The following is a 19,144-nucleotide window of genomic DNA, read 5'->3' as shown; positions in this document are numbered from 1 at the left end:
TGGCTTTGGCTGCCCTGCCAAATTGAAGAAGGCGTTTCTCTCAATCTTCCCACCTGTTCTCCACGTTACTGATTCTCTGAGAAAGCTAAACTGTGCCCAGCTGTAGAGGTGGATAAAGGGTGAGGTGGTTTTCTGCCGTGACGTACTGAAGCTGACGCTTCCCGAGACGCGGCAGTTTCAAGAACTGACGCTGCGTTGTGAGCACCAGCCTGCCGCCGTCTCCCGCGCCACGGCCGGCCGTCAGCGAGCAGCTCCGGACTGAGTCGCTGCCTCGAGTGCGGGAATGCTCGCAGGCTGTGAGGCGGTGCTGTGGGCAGGGTGGGCTCGGCACCCGCCCCATCTGATCCCCAGACAGGTATTTCGGTCAGTGATGGTCACACAGGCAGTTCTAACAGGGGGAGTTAAAAGTGAGGGGAAACGTGGCATGTTTCATCGTTTTTTCTTCACTGTAGATCATTCTCGGTCCTCACTGAAGTTCAGGATGCCAGGGGTGACAGGGGGACGCTCTGAGATTGGGGGAGGCAGGGGTGTCAGCCTGCTGGCCGGGCCCTGCGGCGGCGGATGCGGACCCTGCGCCGCGGGGCCGGGCTCTGTGCGGGGGGCACGAGGCGCCCACGGGACTCTGGGTTCCCCGCGCCGTGGACTCGGCCGCTTTCCGCGCGCTGTCTGGAACCCCGAGGGGCGTCTAAGCGTAAAAGCGCCGGGGCGCGCCCTCGGGATTCAACCAGCAGACCCAGGCCCAGCGGTTGGCGCGCGGGGAGCTGCGCTGGGGCTTTCAGCCGCAGGTTCGGGGGCGTATGCGCCTCCTGGGGCGGCCGCGGCCCGGTGTCAGCACACGCTGCCCTGGAGGCCGGTTCCCGTGGGGCCTCACACCCCCGGGGGCTCTCTTTCTCCCCCAGACCGCCCAGCCGGGGGCGCCGCTCACACCTCAGGTGCCCGCAGGGGGTCGGGGGGCGCCTGGGGCCGTGGGAACGGGACCCCGGGCGCGGGAGGCCGCCCAGGGTCAGCTGCGGCCGAGACCCCGGCGGTGCCGCAGCTCCGAGGCCTCAGGCCGCCTCCCTTCCCTCTTTGCGGGGACCCGGCGGCGCCGGCGGGGGTGCGAGCTGGCCAGACTCCGTAGGACCGCGTTGGGCCCAGAGGCCCGGACAGCAGGCTGGGCCGGGACGAGGTGACCTGTGATGCGCGCGCTCCTCCGGAGGCAGGCGTGGCTGCAGCCCCAGCTGGCGCTTCATGTACACGCACCCCGCCTCCCGTACTGGCTGGTCGCTGTGCTGAAAGGCCCCGGCGGTTTGATGTAGGAGGGGCTGTTCTGCCGAATTAAGGTTTCTTGGCTGCTTTTCCAAATCCTGCTGCGATGGCCGAGGATGCAGAGTTCTCATCCTGCTTCTGACTGTGGGCTCCTTGTTGGAGGTCTGGGCTGCATTCATTTCTGTAACCTGCTTCCTGTCATCGTTGGTGCATCTGGTCTTCTGGCTGGTGACACATTTGCTGTTAAAGAAGAGTTCTTCCGTCACAGAGTACTCAGACGTTCCCTGTGCATTTCCGGAAGAGGAGTAGGCGGTGTAAGCTGCGCAAACAGCGCCTGAGAGCGGGGCTTCTCCCGTCTTTCACCAGAGTTCCCCTCCACCAAAGGGCGGGGCGCAGAGCGGGCAGTGACTGGTGCTTCCGGGGCCTGGGAGCCCGGCAAGTGGGAAACTTATTAACAAACTTGTGCTTTTCCTGTTTCATGCTCATTTTGGTGTAAAACTTTTCTTCCTTGAAATTAATTAGCCGGGGCGGTGTACAGTGTTTCACCTGTGGTTTCAGGTGCGTGGGCGCCTCCGTGCACCCCGAGGACGCACACTCAGGTCGGAGCTTGCTTTGACGCCGGTGCCTCGTTTCACGGAGAGTCTTTGTAGATTTGACTCTGGTCTGCAGCGCCGTGGTTAGTAGGGGAGCTTTTTTCTTCTTTTGAAGAAATAAGTGATAGTTACTAAGAAACTTCTAAGAGAACCTTTATGGGCCTTTCTGTAGAGTGTTCTGGCGTGTTCTGGTGTCATGCACCAGTTTTTGGCAAGATCCAGAGATATTTTATCTGTAAGCTGTTGGAATGGATATGGGAACTCTAGTTACCACCTTGGTGTTGTACCTGGAAATATTTTTCAAAAATGCTTGAAGCTCCAAGAGATTTCTGGAGCATTTTGTTAAACTGTACACATGTAGGTTTGATGCACTTGTCTCTGTGTGGGATCTGTTTCCTTTACCCAGACATATACGGGTTTGTGTTCTGGCTGCTCCCTAATTCCTGTGTAGTTGCACAGATTCAAAACAGCCTTTGAGCTTCAGAATAGAAAAGCAGTTAAACCCTCCTGCATGGCTCATACCTTAGTTTGATAACATGAACAAAAACGAAAAGTTTGGAAAGGAAAACTGAGTTTTAAGTATAGTTTTTAAATGGAGACAGTGCCTGTTTTTGTCTAGAAATGGTTGTTTTAAAGACCAGTGAAAGAATTTCCTTAGATGTCCCTCTAACAAGGAAGCTCTGATGGGCAGGCATTTTCACGGCTGTTTTATAATGTGCTGCTCGGAGCGCGTTGTTTAGGTGACTGGTGAACGCTGAGCGCTGTAACAAGATGCACGTGCGGTGGCCGTTCTCCACCTTGGCCCTGACTCCCCTGCCCTTGTTGTGATGGGTATTCTTCAGGACCAGAGCGTCGTTAATCAGGAAGGTGCTCACAGATGCCATGTCCTGGAAGTCTGTGTGTAAGCTCAGAATGGGCAGAGCACAGTATTTATGGGATCCCTGTAGAAGCAGTTTTTAACTTGGAAGTCTAGTTGTGACACTGTAACGCAGAATTTCTTCTCCCTTTGTGTGTGCATGTAGCTGGGTTCACCAAAATTTAGCAGCAAACGAGAATCATTTCCCTTCCATGTCAGGGCCGTAACAGAAGGCTTCGGAATGGTTCTTTTTTTAATTAGTAAACTTTATTTTTTAGAGCAGTTTTAGGTTCACAGCAGAGTTACACAGAGAGTTCCCATATACCTCCTGCCCCCCCCCCACGTGTGCCCCTCCCCACTGCCAACGTCCCCTACCAGAAGGAGGTAAACCTTTGTTCGTTGTTTACATCAGGGTTCCCTCTTGATGGTGTACTGTCCGTGGGTTTTGACAAATGTATAATGTCGTGCCTCCACCACCGCCGTATCCTACAGAATAGTTTTACTGCCCTGAAAATCCTCTGTGCTCTTACTCATCCCTCGCTCCCCCCAACCCTGGTAACCACTGATTTTTTTTTTTTTTTTACTGTCTCCATATAATTGGAATCATAGAGTACATAGCCTTTTCAGATTGGCTTCTTTCTTTTAGTAAAATATGCATTTAAGTTTTTTCCGTGTCTTTTCGTGACTTGATACCTCAGTTCTTTTTAGCAATGAATTAATACTCCATTGTCTGGATGTGCCGCAGTTTATTTAGCTATTCACCTAGTGAAGGGCATGTTGATTGCTTCCACGTTTTAGCCATTGTGAATACAGCTCCCGTAAACGTCCATTTGCAGGTTTTCGTGTAGACGTGAAGTGATGTTTTTGCACAACTTCTGGATCCATTCTAAGTTTGATATACCAGATGGCAGTGCCTGTATTTTGTTTGGCAAAATCATTTCAACCAGTTGAACCCTTCTTGGTTGTTAGGGCATAATAAACTGAGGCATACTTACAGCTGCCCTTTGTTGAATGTGACCTGGTGAAATTCCGCTGGGGAGGCCCTGGCCTAGTGGCAGTGGGAGCCGGGTCTCGGCCGCTGGCCTTGCTTCTCCCCATCATTTTCCTTCTTGACTTGTACACCTGCCGGGGGTCAATCCCATCCACTTTCTTCTCCCCCCTCTCTTTGCCAGGTTTATTAAGAGGTGATGGGTGTGAAGTATTTTGTCTTCTAGGGGTTTGACACACGTTTTTCTCCTAATGAGGATAATCCCTCGCACCTGATCCTTATTAGATGGGCTGATGTTGAGGAATGAAGACAAAGGTGCTTCTCTGATGCTTTTTTCTTACTCTCTGTTCAGCAGGGTGATTGTAAAACTAGTTTTCATTTCACCATGACTTTGTTGATGTCAGGAGGAGCCGCAGATAGGTTGCTCCCCTTCCCTTGATCAGTGCTCGTGATGCCAGCGAGCTTGCACTTCACACACGCAGCTGATGGCAACATGGAGATGCCTGAGATGGGGCCGCCGTGGGGGAGGCCTGAGCTCAGCTGTGGGCCACATGCCGTTGACCTTGGGGAGATGACAATAGCCAACATCTGGGCACCTTGTTTGTACACTGCTTGTAAGAAAGCAGACGATTTCTTTTTTTAGCCCCTTTCTGGTCATTTTTCATTGCCTAGGATACCGATACTAGAGATGGGTAAAAGTGCAAAGGAGCAGGACTGTGAAGACGGTTCTGGAAGGACAGGTTTTAGACAGGCGTGGCCGGCCTGGAAAACTACAGGCTAAGGAGAAAGAAGACGGTTTGTTTCTGGGTTTCTTGCTTTTGGTATAGTGGGAACTCGGCCCCTGGCGCCAACCGCTTAATTCAGAGCATTAAACACCATTCATGTTAAAAGAGAGATGAAACGGAATTCACTTCACTTTTGCAGAGGTCTCCAAATAGCCGTGAAAAATCGATTCTTTTTCCTGCCACCAATTAATGTCGGCTTGCCGCTTTGCGGCTTTAGGTAGCTGCCACAGTGATGATGCAGGGAGCTGGGCCTGCCAGGCCGCCGGGCTGGGGGGGCACAGGGTGTGTGCCACATGAGAGCGGGAAATGGGGAGCCTGGCTGTTTAATCTGTGTCCTAAATGCGGCCGTGGTGCTGTCCCCCAGAAAGCCGTGGGCCCGGTTGTCCCTGCAGCTCGGGGACTCAGCTAAGAACGTGGTTTCGCACCATGTAAGCTTGCTCCCTGCTGCTCGCGGGAAGCAGTTAAAGAGCTGGCTTGTTGCAGCCTCCGCAGGACCCTGTGGGCTAGTTCTAAACTCCCAAACATGTGGGTTTGGCACATTGGAAACTGGTTTGTTGGGCTTTTGACGGTTGGCTTCCTCCCGGTCCTCCGACGGGGCTCCCGAGGCCTCTGCCGCAGGGTGGTCCCGTGGCCTCCAGTTGGCCGCTTCAGGATTGCTGGTTCCAGGACAGCCCCTATTTTATGCAACTGTAAACGTGGTGCTTAGGAGTAATGGATGGTTGGCTTGTAAAACTTTTCCCTCCTCTTTCTGGCTTGGAAACCAGCACGGCATGCTATTAGCTGGAGCAGATTCTGTTATTGAGCCCCAGAACCTGTGCAGACATCGTAACCCTGTCTTCATGGGTGTGGTTACAGCGTCCCAGACCCAGCATCCCCTTCTCTGCCCGTGATGTTCTTGGGGTCGTTGGTGCTACCATTTGCCCTCCTGCCCCTACAGTGGCACTCACCGCTCCAGCAGCTGCCACAGCGGGCTCCTCTCAGACGTGGGTCCTCTCCCTCCTGTGGCTGCTGCCTCCTTCAGTTCACAGACACCCTGTGCTCCCTCTAGCACCAGGACCTTAGCACGTGCAGACCTGCCTGCCAGGGGCACTCCTCTCCTTCACCCTGCCCCCAGAAAACTCCAACTTGCCTTTTTGTGTAGGCACCTCTTCCAGGAAGCCTCAGGTCATCAAACCCCAGCTGTGGGCTCTGGTTAATCCTGGAGTTCTCCTGCTGAGTCATCACATCAGGTGTAATTGATTCGGATGATTAGCTCATTTATTCAACAGGTATTTACTGAGCACCTATGATGCATTCTGAGTGCTAGCATATAGCAAAAATCAGGACAACCTCAAGTTGAAGAAAACAGGAAATCCTCAGAACACTGGCTTAAAACAAGCAGGACTTTCTTTTTCTTGCACAAGTAGAAGTCTAGCAACAGACAGCACTGGTGTGGTAGTGGCTCACGGTGTCAGCGCCAGGGGCTCTCCAGTCTCTTGCTTTTGCCTCGTGTTCACCAGATGACTGCCACAGCTCCAGGCATCACATCTGCAGTGTCAGGGAAGGAGGAAAGGGGAGGAGATGGTGCCAGCCACAGAAGAATTTTTCTTTTTTTTTTTTAATCAAAACAAGACCTCTCGGCAGACTTCTTCTTACTCATTGGCCAGAGCTGTCACGTAACATTTGCTACTGTATTGGAGCTTACTTTCTAGTGAAGGTGACGCATGGCAAATAAAAGAAATCTAGTGTGATCTCATGTGCCATAAGTGCTGTAAAGGAAAGAACAGGAAAGAACGGATAGAGGAGACGGACTGCTTTAGGAAGATTTCTCTGAGACGGTGATGTTTGAGCAGGGTTGTGAGTTAAGTGACAGAGGCCACTGTGCCGGAACGTGAAGGGGAGGCATTTCAAGAAGAGTGGCAGGTGCAAAGGCCTTGAGGCAAGAGCAACATCTGTGTGTTTGAGGAGCTGTAAAAGTAGGGTGAATCGGGGGTCCTGGTCAGAGACCAGGTCAGGCAGGAAGGGAGGGCCCCAGGTTGTTGGGGGGCTGCAAGGACTTGTGACGGATGGGAGAGAAGGAGACGCGATTTCTTTCGTGTGTCGTTTTACTCCACCCTTTCTTTTTTTAAAAGTCAAAAAAATTCCAGACCTCCGAGTTTTTATTTTATGCAGAAGAGTATCAACAGCCCTTTGTTTTGCACGTGTGAGCTTGAGACAGTGCTAAATGTAGAACATTTGCTATCATCACCTGTGTTTTATATTATACTGAATTTTAATACAGTTTTTTATCCTTGTGAAAGGGATTCAGGTTTACTGTGGAAAACTTAGAAAATGCAGGTAGAAAGATGCAGGTAAATATTTCAAATCATTCTGCCATATCTCTATTGAGTTTCTAAGACAGACTTCTACTTTGGAATAATTTTGGACCTATAGAAAAGTTGCAAAGATTGCTCAGTGTGATTTGCTTTTTGTGGGTGATTTTCCTCCCCCAGTAGACCACGGTTGTCTCGTTACAGTTTCAGGCACCTGAGCCTGGTGGCTCATGCGTAAGGGGCACCCGGGTATTTATTAAACATTTATTTATTATTATTTATTTATGACTCATTATTTAGTCTCCCTTCTGCCTCACACTGGTTGAGCTCATCCTTATGCCTCGGTGGACCGTTTCCACGGTCTCCTTCATGACTCCCACCCTCTGTTCCCACCTATTTGTTACACAGCTGCCAGAGGGAGCCTTTGAAAAGGCAAACCTGGTGGATTTCCCCCTTGTTTGAAGCCCTGGGGCTTCTCAGGGACAAAGCCAGACACGAAACTGACCCCGTGGAGGCTGTGTGTCTCCCCCACGCTTCTTTCTGCGGCCCCTGGGCCTCGTCCCCTGCCTCCCAGGCTCTGCTGCTGGCTGTCTGCCTCAGCCTGCCTCCCACGTGCGTCTTCTCTTCTGGCCCCTTGTTATAAGTCAGCTCTCTGGGTAGATGTCGTTTTCTCCAGACATTTTTAGCTGCTCTCCTGCAGCGTGTGGCCCTGCTCCCCTGTGGCAGCCCCCCTCCCTGCCCAGCAGCAGTGCCCTGGTGAGTCCTGTGAGGCTGTTGGGAGCCTGCTTGGCCCTGGACTTGGGGCTGGGGCCGTGGATGTTGTAGAGTCCACAGTGAGCAGGTGTCTCTACTGGGCCTCGTTGCCTTCGTGGTCCACTTGGGGCTCCCAGTCATGGCCTTCTCTGGGCTGGTGTAAGTTGATGAAACTCCTGGGGAGAGTTCATCTTTGGAGCCTGGTGGTCGGTTGGCTTCTGGAGTGGAGCGTGGGGATGTCGCTGTGGGAGGGTGTCAGGCGGGTCTGTCACACTCCTAGGGCTCAGGATTCCACCAGCATCTTTGTGCAGCCATCGTGCACGGCAGCCCCGTGTGTGTTTGGAATCGCTGCTTTCCAGACGGTACCTCCCACCAGCCTGTGCTGAGACGCTCTCCCTCCCTGATGCACTCACCTGCTGTGGAAGCCTCGCTCTTCTTGCTGCCCCGTTTCAGCCCCCGTGGGTCCCTCCTGGTGTCTGTGACACCCCCGTCTTGTCTGCAGGCATCCCCCCACCTCCTCGCCAGGCCTGCCAGCTCTGCGGGACCTGCAGCACACCTGCTGTTTCAGCCTGGGCTTCTCGTCAACATACACACCACGCCAAATGGCCCAGCGCTTCTGTCCTGGGGGCACGTTATCCATAACATCGTAGGATGCAGTATTCCGCTGATTTTTACCTTTGCTCGTGGAAGGACTCTGTGCTGAATGCCCTGGCTGTCGACAGGAAAGAAAGTCGTGCACAGGTTTCTGTGGAGTCTCAAACGCCATTTCTGGCTGGGTTGGTATAAAATTATGTGAAAATTGCAGCTTTTCTTTTTCTGGCAAAGTAGCCGTTGGTGGGTTATGGTGCATTATGTTTGACTAGCAGTGGTTCTGCTAATGGGCTTAAAAGCCCAGAGGCGCTGGTGAAAGTACAGCTCAGCCAGGCCGAGTCCAGGAGGAGCTGGGCCGCGAGTACCAGGCCCGAGTCTTAGGGGAGGTGGTTCCGGGGAATCTTCACCTTCAGGAAAATTGAAGTGGGTTTGATTTCCATTCTGTTTAACCGATGAGGAAGTCTAAAGCGCTCACCTCCTCAGACTTCACATGACTAAACGACCAGCTGGGTGGATTGGCTAGAAGTGGCACGTGCCCCTTGTTCAGGACGCAGCTTTTGAGCTTGAGTTATCCCTGTTAAGGGCTGATGGCTCTTTGGTGGTTCCTGGCGTGGTTTGTGATTGACTCACCATGTTCTGTGGAGGCCAGCGGAGCTGCTGCTCAGTACGAGGGGGCAGCCCGCACTTGGGGCATGAGTTTAGACCGGTGGTCCAGGGCCAGTGCCGTGTTGCCGGGCGGTGCCTGCTGGTGCTGGGCACCGGGGGCAGCACGGCGGCTTCAGGCCGAGCTTCAGTGTCCTCTTGGTCCCACGCAGAGATGCAGGAGCTGGAGTGTGAGGTTGTTCCTTGGTCCGGAGGCAGCCCTTCCAGCTATGCCGGGGTCGGCTGGCTGCCCTTCTCCTGCAGTCTAGGCCAGTGGCCTCCGAAGTTCGGCCAATCCAGGCTGTGCTCAGAGCCCGGCTCCTGGGACGGCTTGGTGGCGTGCAAGGCCCTTCTCCTGGAGAAGCGAGGGGCCTGAGCTCTCCGGAGACCTGCTCGTCCTCCCATGTGGCAGAAATCCTCGTGCCCCTGCGCCCCCGGTCACCTTCATTGCCCTACCCGTGACCTGCCCTGTGCACCCGGATGTGTCTCCCCAGCCTTTCCTCAGAGTAAGGGTGAGAGCTGGGTGTGTGCTGAGTAGGAGAGGTCCTTTCGAAGCTGCAGGAGCGCCCAGCCGCCCCGTTCACCGTTTTTCCTGTCTTCTCCAGCTGGGCCCCTCAGAACAGCCCAGGGAGACTGGTAGACTCAGGTTACTATTAGTTACTATTAGTTACTATTATTGATGAGAAAATTGAGGCCTGGGAAGAGGAGTGGACATCTAACATTCACCCTTCTCCTGGTCGGCTGTGTGCCGGTCTCATTTCTGCAGCGATGCCGGGCTGTGTGCTTGAGCGGGGCTGGCATGGACACAGCCCTCCTGGAGGCTGTCCCTTTTCCCGGCCACTCGGCACAGGTACACCCTGGCCTGGCGCCCACGCGAGCTCTAGGCACCTCCTTGGGCCTGAGTCCAAGGACAAGTGACAGGGAGCCCGGGTGGCAGGGAATTGACGGTGGCTGCAACATCCTGTTTCCCGGGGCGCCGGTGGCCCCGGCGCCTGCTGCGTGCCTGCAGTCCCTCGTTGTTCCCACAGGTGTATCCTGAGGCTTGGTGTTGGCTGTGGTTGGACTGTGGCCAGTCTTGGTTCCTACCGTTTTCTGAGCCTGCTTCTCCAGCCTTCCCAGAAGTTCTGTGAGTTATGGAACGTCTTTCAGTAAATTGCTTTTGTGCTTAAATTAGCATCAGTCTCGGAGGCTCGCCAGCACGAGTCCTGCCTGCCATGGGCTCGTGACTTGTCAGGCTCCGGATCTGAGGCCTGAGCCAGGGCCCTGAGCCTGGATCTGGTGAGAAACAGCCTTCCTCTTGATGGAGGCCTGCTCGTTCAGCTTCTGAACAGGGACTCGGGTAGGAGGCACGGGTTGGTGAACACGTTTGCTAGTGCTCGGTAAAGAAACGAAGCTGACTTCTATTGCAAGACTGCTCGGAGCTCTTAACCCGCTAAGGTGCAGGGTGTCACTCAGAAGGGGAGAGCGCGTCCAGGCTTCTCATCGTGCCAGCAGAACGCTTTCTCCGAACACACTTTGTGCTCAGAGAAATGCTCTGCTGGCCCCTTGACCCAGATGGTGGACATGCTGATGATCCGGCTCAACACACGTATGATAAACCCCTTACATGTATAATGCATTTGCCATCCGTGGGGCCCTGACTCGTGGTAGCATGGTCACCTGCCAGCAGCTCAGGGTGATGGAAAATGTCCACAGATGTGAGCGGGTGCGGGTCAGGAGTTGATTCTGGCTTCAGGAGACAGGGGGACGCACCCAGGGGGTTGGGAGAAGGGGTGGCAGTTGGCTTTTGAAGAATGTTTAGGATTTTGAAGTTGTTGGATAAGAATTTAGGGAGGAGAGCAGTGCACTCTGGGTGACAAGGTCAAAGGCCAAGGATATTGGGTTAGAATGTCAGTTGCGGCAGGGATAATGGTAATCCTAAATCCTTCGGGGATGTCAGGTCTTTACACACATTCCCGCTAACCCTTGTGCCAGCCCTATGATTTAGGTATCGTTTGTCCTACAGATAAAAGCACTTGTGTCTCAGAGAGTTTAGGTGACTTTCTCAAGGTGATGGGTCGTGGGTAGGAGGCCATGATCTCCCTCTGCCTGGTCTGATCCCTGTTTCCGCATGACAGAGTGGAGGGGGTGGGAAGACTCTTTTGGTTTTTATCCCTCAGGCAGTGGGGAGCCATGGTAGGAATATGAGGTGTCAGAGAGCATCTCCGATGCCGGGCAAACATCTGAGAAGGTTTCCCAGCAAAATCCTGTGTCCACTCACTGGGAACTGGAGAGCTATTCGATTCAGACCCCTGTCACTGTGCACAGAAAGGGGGATGTTGAACAGGGCAGCTCTGGAGCCCAGGGGTTAGGATGGAATCTTGGGAGTGATGCTTGCACGCCATGGGGTTTGGGGAATGGTGCTTGACCTCTTCAAGGCATAGACCTGTGTGTGCCTCTGTCCTGGGGCTGTTGGGAGGTAGAGCAGGGAGTCAGCGTGTGCTGTTAGGAGCAGGTGGAAGGCACGCGGAAGGGAGGAGAACCTGCGGGGTCGGGGCGATGGGGGCGTGTTGCGGTTTCACTGTAAAGCAGTCACCAGGCCAAGTGGGGCAGACGGGACAGTCAGGGAGAGGCCAGTCCCCGGCGTCCAGGCCTGGATACTGGAACCCTCGCTGCACGTGAGGGGCGCCCACGGACTTAGGGCCGCTGGAGCGTGAAGGCAGCCGCCAGCCTGCAAACAATGAGCACGGCTGCATCCCAGGAATACTTCCCTTGCAAAAGCAGGCGCTGGGCCAGGTTTGGCGGCGGGCTGCGGTTCGCTGAGCTGCTGTAGCGCCGTCGTGTCGTCAGTAGTGATGTGGTGTTCTAGGTGAGGGTGGCTGGAGCGGGAAGACCCCGGGTGTAAAGAGGGGGCCCGAGGGCGCCCTTCCTCGGGGAGGTGGGGATTGGTGAGCGAGTCCGGGAGGATGGGCGCAAATGAATGAGAAGAGCTGAAAATGGTAGAGCCGGCGTGTAGTGCGGTGCGGGGGTGTGCGGGGTCCCAGGAGCAACGTCCAGTGGGGCTCGGGGCGGGGCTGGGTGGTAGCCCGCTCACCGACACGCTGCACAGGGGCAGAGCCCACGCGCGGTTACGGTTTTGGACAAGTTCAAGTGAAGCGTTTCCAGGACACAGAGGTCAGGAGAGCCAGGCGGCAGCCCGACTTCCAGTCCGGAGCTCGCAGGGAGGCCTTGCGGGGCTCCGGTTCCGGGGCGGCTGTGGCTGAGCGCGGAACCCTGGGAAGCGCTGGCCCGTGAGGTGGCCCGAGGGAGGTGTGCGGGAAGCAGGGCAGGCAGGAGTCGCCGGGGAGACGAGGCGGCCTGGGTGGGCTTCCCCACGGCCCTCTCTTCCGGCCTCCCCTCGAGGCCGAGGGATTTTTACAAGATGCCAGCCTGCCTAAACCTTGGTACAGGCTTTTCGCTGCTCTTAGTACATCTGTTCTTTCTTTTAAACTTCCACTGGGTTGACCAAAATTAGCATCTCTCAGAATTGTTCGCGTGGAGGGTACCTGATAGGATAGCTTTTGTACTCTGGCTTGAACACAAGCAAAGTCCGTGCGCTTCTGTAAGAGCGGGATTCCGACGCGCGGGCCCTCCGCGGCCGCTGCCGGGTCGGATCTCGCTCCGTTTCTGTAATTCATTTAATAATGCTTTAGTTTTAAACGTACTTTATTCAAAATATCCTATCCTTTGTCTTCAGTTTTTACTGAAAGTGTTGTTGGTAATTGTTTTATTTTAAATAGCTTTAGGTACTTTTTAAAAGGCACTCTTATTTCATCTTTGACTCCTGCGTTGGTTAAAGATAAATGAGAAGAATAGGGAGATGGTAATTTAAAAAAAAATTTTTTTTTAATTATCTTTGACTGCATTGGGCCTTCGTTGCTGCGTGCGGGCTTTCTCTAGTTGCGGCGAGCGGGCTTTCTCTAGTTGCGGCGAGCGGGGGCTACTCTTAAGTTGCGGTGCGCGGGCTTCTCATTGCGGTGGCTTCTCTTGTTGCAGAGCACGGGCTCTAAGCGCACGGGCTTCAGTAGTTGCAGCACGCAGGCTCAGTAGTTGTGGCCCCCGGGCTCTAGAGTGCAGGCTCAGTAGTTGTGGTGCACGGGCTTAGTTGCTCCGCAGGCATGTGGGATCTTCCTGGATCAGGGCTTGAACCTGTGTCCCCTGAAGTGGCAGGCAGATTCTCAACCACTGAGCCACCAGGAGATCGTAATTTAAGGAGATGAGAGGAGAGTGAATTGTTGGTTGGCTGCTCTGGGTAATTATGGTAATCTTCTGTCTTCAAAGTGACTATGTTATAAAAATGACACATTATATGGTTAAATTCCAAAAATGGGGAAAAAACTTTGGAAGATGTTTTATGTCTTAAATAACTGGGGCTTCTGTTGTGCTTTAGAAGTGACCAAACTCTTTCACGTGTGCGTAACTTTAAAAATTGTTTCTCTTTAGGTACTTGCGAGAATGAACAAGACCTGTGAAATGAAATACAGAATGATGGACAGCCCTCTGGGGAAGATCGAGATCTCTGGCTGCGAGCAGGGTCTGCACGGGATAAAGCTGCACGGCCGGAAGATCCCAGACACTGAGTGAGTGAGAGTCCTGTGTGACACCCACTGCTTGCTTTGTTCAAAGCAACAGGGAGAATACGATCATTGCTTGTTCTCCATTGATCACAGGGTAACACGTAGCCACACGCTACCAATCACAAAAGCTAGCATCTCTCTAAAAATGGTAGGGCCATGATCGTTCGTTTTCAGCATCTGTGCTTACTGCCCAGGAACCCTCCACCTCTGATTAACCACAGGGACATAAGCTGTAATTAGGAGCCCCAAGACGTATTAATGTATACGTTTATAGAGGTGTTGGTGGACTGTATTGAGCGCTTTGATTCTTAAGCAAGTGGGATGTGGGAATCTCTTTGGGCGTTTGGTGACAGGGAGCTGCTGCTTCCTTAATCCGGATTTTTAAATCCAGGACCAACGTTCACTGTTCATCAGTCTGCCAGGTGATGAACTTCTATGGGACTTCTGTTAATGGAATTTTTTATTAATGGACTTTTATTCCAAAGTCCTGGAATTGCTTCATCAGTAGCTCTACTGGGCCTCTTGGAGATGGTGTCCGGCTGTTGGTGTGTGTGCGCAGCAGAGGAGAAAGGGTGTGAAATCCCCTTGTTAGCATGGAGTCAGGGTACTGCCATTTCTCACGGAACACGTTTCTCTGAACGATCTCCACTAGTTATTTTCTCTAATTATAAAACCATTAAAAATTCAAAGCACTCCTTAATGTTTTGTTCTGAAACGTAACATTCAGTTTCCTCCATTCATTGATTGTGAGTAGCAGTTGTATTTTAAAATTGCAGTTCTTGTTATTTCTGACAGAAGAGGGGAAAAAACCACCCACTCCTTTGCTCAGCGTTTGTCTTACCGGGCTAATAAACACAGCGCCAAGGATGTTAGAAAAAGAAAATACGTAAGAAACATAAAAATTGATTTTAATGGACCGCTGTCAGAGATGGCTATAATGAGCACAAGGGCGGTAATAAATACCAGTTTTCGCCTCCTCGGTCGAGATTTTTCCTGTAGAGCTGCACGTTACAATCAATAGTCTTTTTTAAGACCAAAAAATAAGCAAACCTTTGAATTATATGAATACAGTCTTCTTGATTTCTATGAGAACCATCTGGCTGTAGTGTTCAGAAAATCACAGGCACCAAATAATTTGTAGGGAAAATGTCATTTTGTCTTTTAGCGTGTTCAGTTGCACAGTAAATCACAGAAATTATGTGTTGAATTCTTTTTTTTTTTGTTTTTTTTGTTTTTTTAAAAAAAAGAGCAAGTGAATTTGGAGAAGAAAAAGTAGGAGGAAAAACCCCTCTTGAAGTGCTTTAAAAGTCCATTAGGAATTGTGAGAACAGAGTGAAGATGAGGCTTAGCTTTGCTTCTACTCTCTGTACTTTCTGAATCAAGTTAGGATTAGGTTCATCTGTGGAAAACAAGCTCCTCCCAGTAACAGCTTAATCAGATGCAGCCGGTTTCTCTGGAGGAGAAGCCCTGGCGGAGGAGCAGTGACGCTGGGTCTGCTGGCGGGATGGTCACTGGAGTCTGGCACCCTGAGCTTTCCTCTCGGCATCTGCAGGCCAGACTCTGGGCTGCGAGCTGCCACACCCCTTCACGAGCAGCAGAGAGAGGAGAGAGAAAGGAGGGGATGCCCTCTGTTTCCAGAAGCAGCATCCGTGTCTTCTCTCACCTTGCTGGGCACGCCGCGCGGGAAGCACGGAGCTTGGCGTGTGCGAGCTGAAGTCGGCGGTTCTGTGCGGAGCGGATTTGGCGGGGGGCGGAGGGCAACCAGCAGTCTGTTGTATATGGTTAATTTGGGGAGGGATATTTCAGAGGTGGAGAACGGCATAAAAATTATGTGTGAATACTCAAGAGTTAACAGTTTCTTTCATTTAAAAAAACCGAGGTGAAAATCGCATAATAAAATTCGTAGATTTTAACTGTAAAGATCAGTGAGTTTTCACAGATGTGTACGACCACACGACCACCAGCCCAAACCAAGATATAAAACATTCTAGAAAGTTCCCTCGTGCTCCCTTTCAGTCACCCCCTCCCCGTTGGCATCCACTGTTCTGATCTCTGTCATGTTGGGTTAGTTTTGCTTGTTCTTGAGCTTGTTCTAGGTGGAGCCGTACAACACGTACTTCTTTTCGTATTCAGTTCAGCGGTGTTTTCAAGGCTCACCCGTGTTGCTCCGTGTGTCAGTAAGTAGTTCATTCTTTTTTATCGAGTAGTAGTTTGTTTTAGGAATATACCACAGTTTGTCTATTCATTCTCCTGTTGATGGACATTTGAGTTGTCCAGGTTTGTGGTACTATGAACAAAACTGCTGTGAATATTCTTGTTCAGGTCTCTTTATGGACGTACGTTTTCTTTTCTCTTGAGTGAATTCCTAGGTGTGGAATTGCATGGCTGGATTGCATGTCAAATGGATGTTTAACCTCGTAAGAAATTGCCAACACGTTCCCCAAAGTTTACCATTTTACATTTCCACCAGCAACGTGTGGGAGTTTCTGTTATTCTGCCTTCTCACCGCACTTGGTGGTGGTAGTTTTTAAAGTTACAGCCGCTCTGATGGGTATGAGGTATTATCTCTCTCACTGTGGTGGTGACCTGCCCTTTCCTGATGACTTACTTTGAACACCGTTTTCAGTAAGCTTTCATTGTGAGGCAAGTCTCTTGCCCAGTTTTAGTTGGTGTTTTCTTGTTTTTTGTTGTCAGTTGGTAGTTCTGGTTATAATTTGGTGATCAGATATATGTGTTGATCGTTTCCTCACAGTTGGGGACTTGTGTTTTTATTTTTCTAATAATGTCTTTTAATGAATAGAAGTTTTTAATTTTGAGGAAGACCAACTTTTTTTTTTCCTTTCTGTTCGGCATATTTCGTGTGTTTAAGAAATATTTGCCTACTCTGATTTCACAAATAGATTCTCCTGTAAATCCTTTGAAAAACATTATAATTTTAGCTTTTTATGTTTAGATCTGTGTTCCATCACCTTGAATTACCTTGTTGTGAGGTACTCAGTTTTCTCCGCAGATATTTAGTTGTTTCAGTATCATTTGTTGCGGGGGGAGGGGAACAATTCCTTTCTCCATGGCATCGCCTCAGTGTTCTTGTCAGAAAATCAGTCACATGGCCATACGTGTGTGGGTTATATGTCTGGACACTGTTGTGTTCAGCTGATCTTTTCATCTGTTCTGTGCCAGTGCTACACTGACTTGATGATGTTTTGTGATAAGTGTTGAATTAATGTGAGTCTTCCAGCTCTCCACCCCCCACCACCCGTTTTTTTGTTGTTGTTGTTTTGTTTTTTTGGAAGATTGTCATGGTTTCTAGGTCTCAATTTTCCCTATTACTTTAGAATCGAGGTGTCAGTTTCTCCGAAAATGCCTGTGGGGGTTTTGTTTGGAGTTCCTTGAATCTGTGTGTCAATTTTGGGAGGGTTGACATCTTAAATTGAATTTTCCAGTTCATGACTGTGGTTTAGCTCAGCATTTGTTTAGTTTCTATTTAATTTTTCTCAGTAGTGTTTTGTAGTTTCCACTTTAAAGATCTTGGTGTGTCTTTTGTAAAGTTGATTTCTGAATACTTTGTTTTTGATGGTATTGTGAATCAGCTTAATTTTTTTTTTCTTTTTAACTTTTAAACTGCTGCTGCTGGTACACAACACTTGACTTTTGTATGTTGATTTTATCCTGCCATCTTACTAAATTCACTTCTTAGTTCCAGGAGTTCTTTTGCAGTTTCCTTAGGATTTTTTCTGTAGAAAATCATGATGTCTGTGAGTAAACACACTTTGCTTCTTTGTTTATGATCTTTTTGCCTTTTATTTTTTTTCTTCTGTTGCACTGGCTAGAACCGCCAATATGACGTTGAATAAAAGTCATGACAGTGGACCTCCTTCCCGTGTTCCAGTCGTAGGGGGAAGCTTCAAGTGTATCAGGGTGACTGCTGGCCTTGTTGGCTTTAATAGGCGTCCTTTCTCACACTGACAGTGCTCCCTCAATCTGTTGAATTTTGTTAAATGGTTTTTCTGCGTGTATCAACATGATCCTGCTTTTCTCTTTTATTCTTTAAATGTGAAGTAAGCTAATTTTTGGATTTTAAACCAATCTTGAAATGCCGCTATACTACATCATTTAATTCATGGTATAGCCTTTTTTTTTCCCTTACATATTACGGGTTGAAATTTGCTATTTCATTGAGCGTTTATGTGTTTAAGTTCATGAAGGGTGTTCGTCTATAATTCTTTCTTTGGCGATGTCTTTGTGAGGTTTGGGCATTTGGGTTTTTCTGATTACGTGAAGTGAGTTTGGAAGTGTTTCCTCCTCTACTTTCTGAAAGAGTCACGTGGGGGAATTTTTTTCTTCCAGTTTGACGCCACCCGGATCTGGTAGGAAGGCTTCTGATTAGAACTCCCTTGTCTGATAGAAGTGGGCGCTGCCCTCACCCACCTGGAGGGGGCCCTCCCTTGCTTTGGCTTTTTGCAGGTGGAGCCATTGGCGCCCTCCAGGGCTGTCCCCTCTAGCTCTGCTGCTGTGGTGGACGGTAGCCGCCAGGGGGTTTTGAGCAGAGCATCCTAAAGACTCTGGGCCCCTGTTCTCACCCTCCTTCTTGTGAGTCCTGGCACCTTCGTTTCCTCCGAAGCCGTGCTGGTTTCTTCAGTAGATAAATTAGAAGATGACCACTGATGTCTGTCTGTAGTGAAATTCCTTTCACACGTCTATACGAAGTAGGATTCCTGTGCGTATGGCTTCATACGGTGATCCTTGATTTCTTTTTTGTGTAAGTTACATTACTCAGCTTTCCTAAAAATAAGAGTGGAGAACATCAGTTTGGAAAGTGGTTATAATAGTCTCAGTTTTATAACTTCCTGCCGATATCAAGCTTCCCTCCACGACTGTCTTTTGCAAGGGCTTGACCGACCTCTCCCCACTCCATCTTCATGTGGCCATGAAGCTTTGACCTCATCGTCATGCCCCACAGAGTCTAAAATCTAAGGAGAAGGGCAGGAGAATATATTGGTTTTCCTAATGTTATTTTCGGGCTTGTTTAGTTTTCCATAAAGTTGATTGTAGTATTTGATTACTTGAAAATGGACTGTACAACCCTGGGTTGTACAGCAGTAGGACGTTCGGATCTGGGAAGCTAGAGAGGACTAGTTGCATGTGCTTCACGTCTGTCAAAGATTTACCTTTGTTTTTCATTTTTAAATTTTTTCCATATAAAACTTTTTAGAAGAGTGCGGAATGCAACTGAAAACGTTGTAGTCCAGCCAAAGTAAGCCATTGTAAAACTTGCTGTATCTTGAAAGACTTAAAAACGACGCAGGCTGTGCTGTACTTGACAGGAGTGTATGGTGTCGTGGGGGTTCGGGCAGAGTGTCGTCATTTCTGCCTCCTGGCATCTTTCGCCTGCCAGCTCTGGTGTTGAGGGCTGGGAGAGGCACGCGGCTTAGGCCTCACCCTCCTCTGCCGACCCGCCTGGCCGGCCAGCCGAGGGGGGATGGGCGTGGGCCAGGACCCTCGGGGACCTTGGGAGAGTGTCACGGCAGGGCCTCTGCGCTCTACCTGGGAGGGGGTCGCCTGCCTCGTCAGGTGCACTGCCGATTTTCGCCCCCGGAATGTGCCAAAGTCGTCACTCCACTGAAGGAAGGAAGGTGCCTTTGAGGCCTTCCTGAAGGAAAGTTGGACTCTTGACGTCCAGTCGGGTCTGTCGGTTTGAACGGATAGTGACTGATGGTTTCCGCATGCATTTGCTGCTTTCCTGTTCATCTTTAGATATTTAAAGCAAGTAAGTGGACCACCAGGAGAACGTGAGGCTGTCAG

At 50.7% G+C, this 19,144-nt stretch overlaps 1 protein-coding gene across 7 annotated transcripts in view; it reads left to right on the top strand.

Moving 5' to 3' along the window:
• Window positions 1-19,144, top strand: part of MGMT (O-6-methylguanine-DNA methyltransferase) — a 344,140-nt gene that overhangs the window by 46,856 nt on the left and 278,140 nt on the right. For 6 of the 7 annotated variants that reach the window (XR_011246747.1, XR_011246748.1, XR_011246749.1 and 3 more), the window contains exon 2: window positions 13,209-13,345. Coding sequence is in view for 4 of the 7 variants with exons in the window: in XM_069541493.1 (XP_069397594.1) it covers window positions 13,221-13,345 (125 nt within the window). In the remaining 3 variants the exon portion in view is untranslated. Of the gene's footprint in view, window positions 1-1,392; window positions 1,411-13,208; window positions 13,346-19,144 lie in introns of those variants that run through there. The other variant, XM_060033837.1, reaches the window with a different exon arrangement.

Source organism: Delphinus delphis, chromosome 16 (assembly GCF_949987515.2).
Source record: "Delphinus delphis chromosome 16, mDelDel1.2, whole genome shotgun sequence".
Lineage (NCBI taxonomy): Eukaryota > Metazoa > Chordata > Mammalia > Artiodactyla > Delphinidae > Delphinus > Delphinus delphis.
Note: the sequence above shows the minus strand (reverse complement) of the source record. Positions and strands in the feature narration are given on the sequence as shown.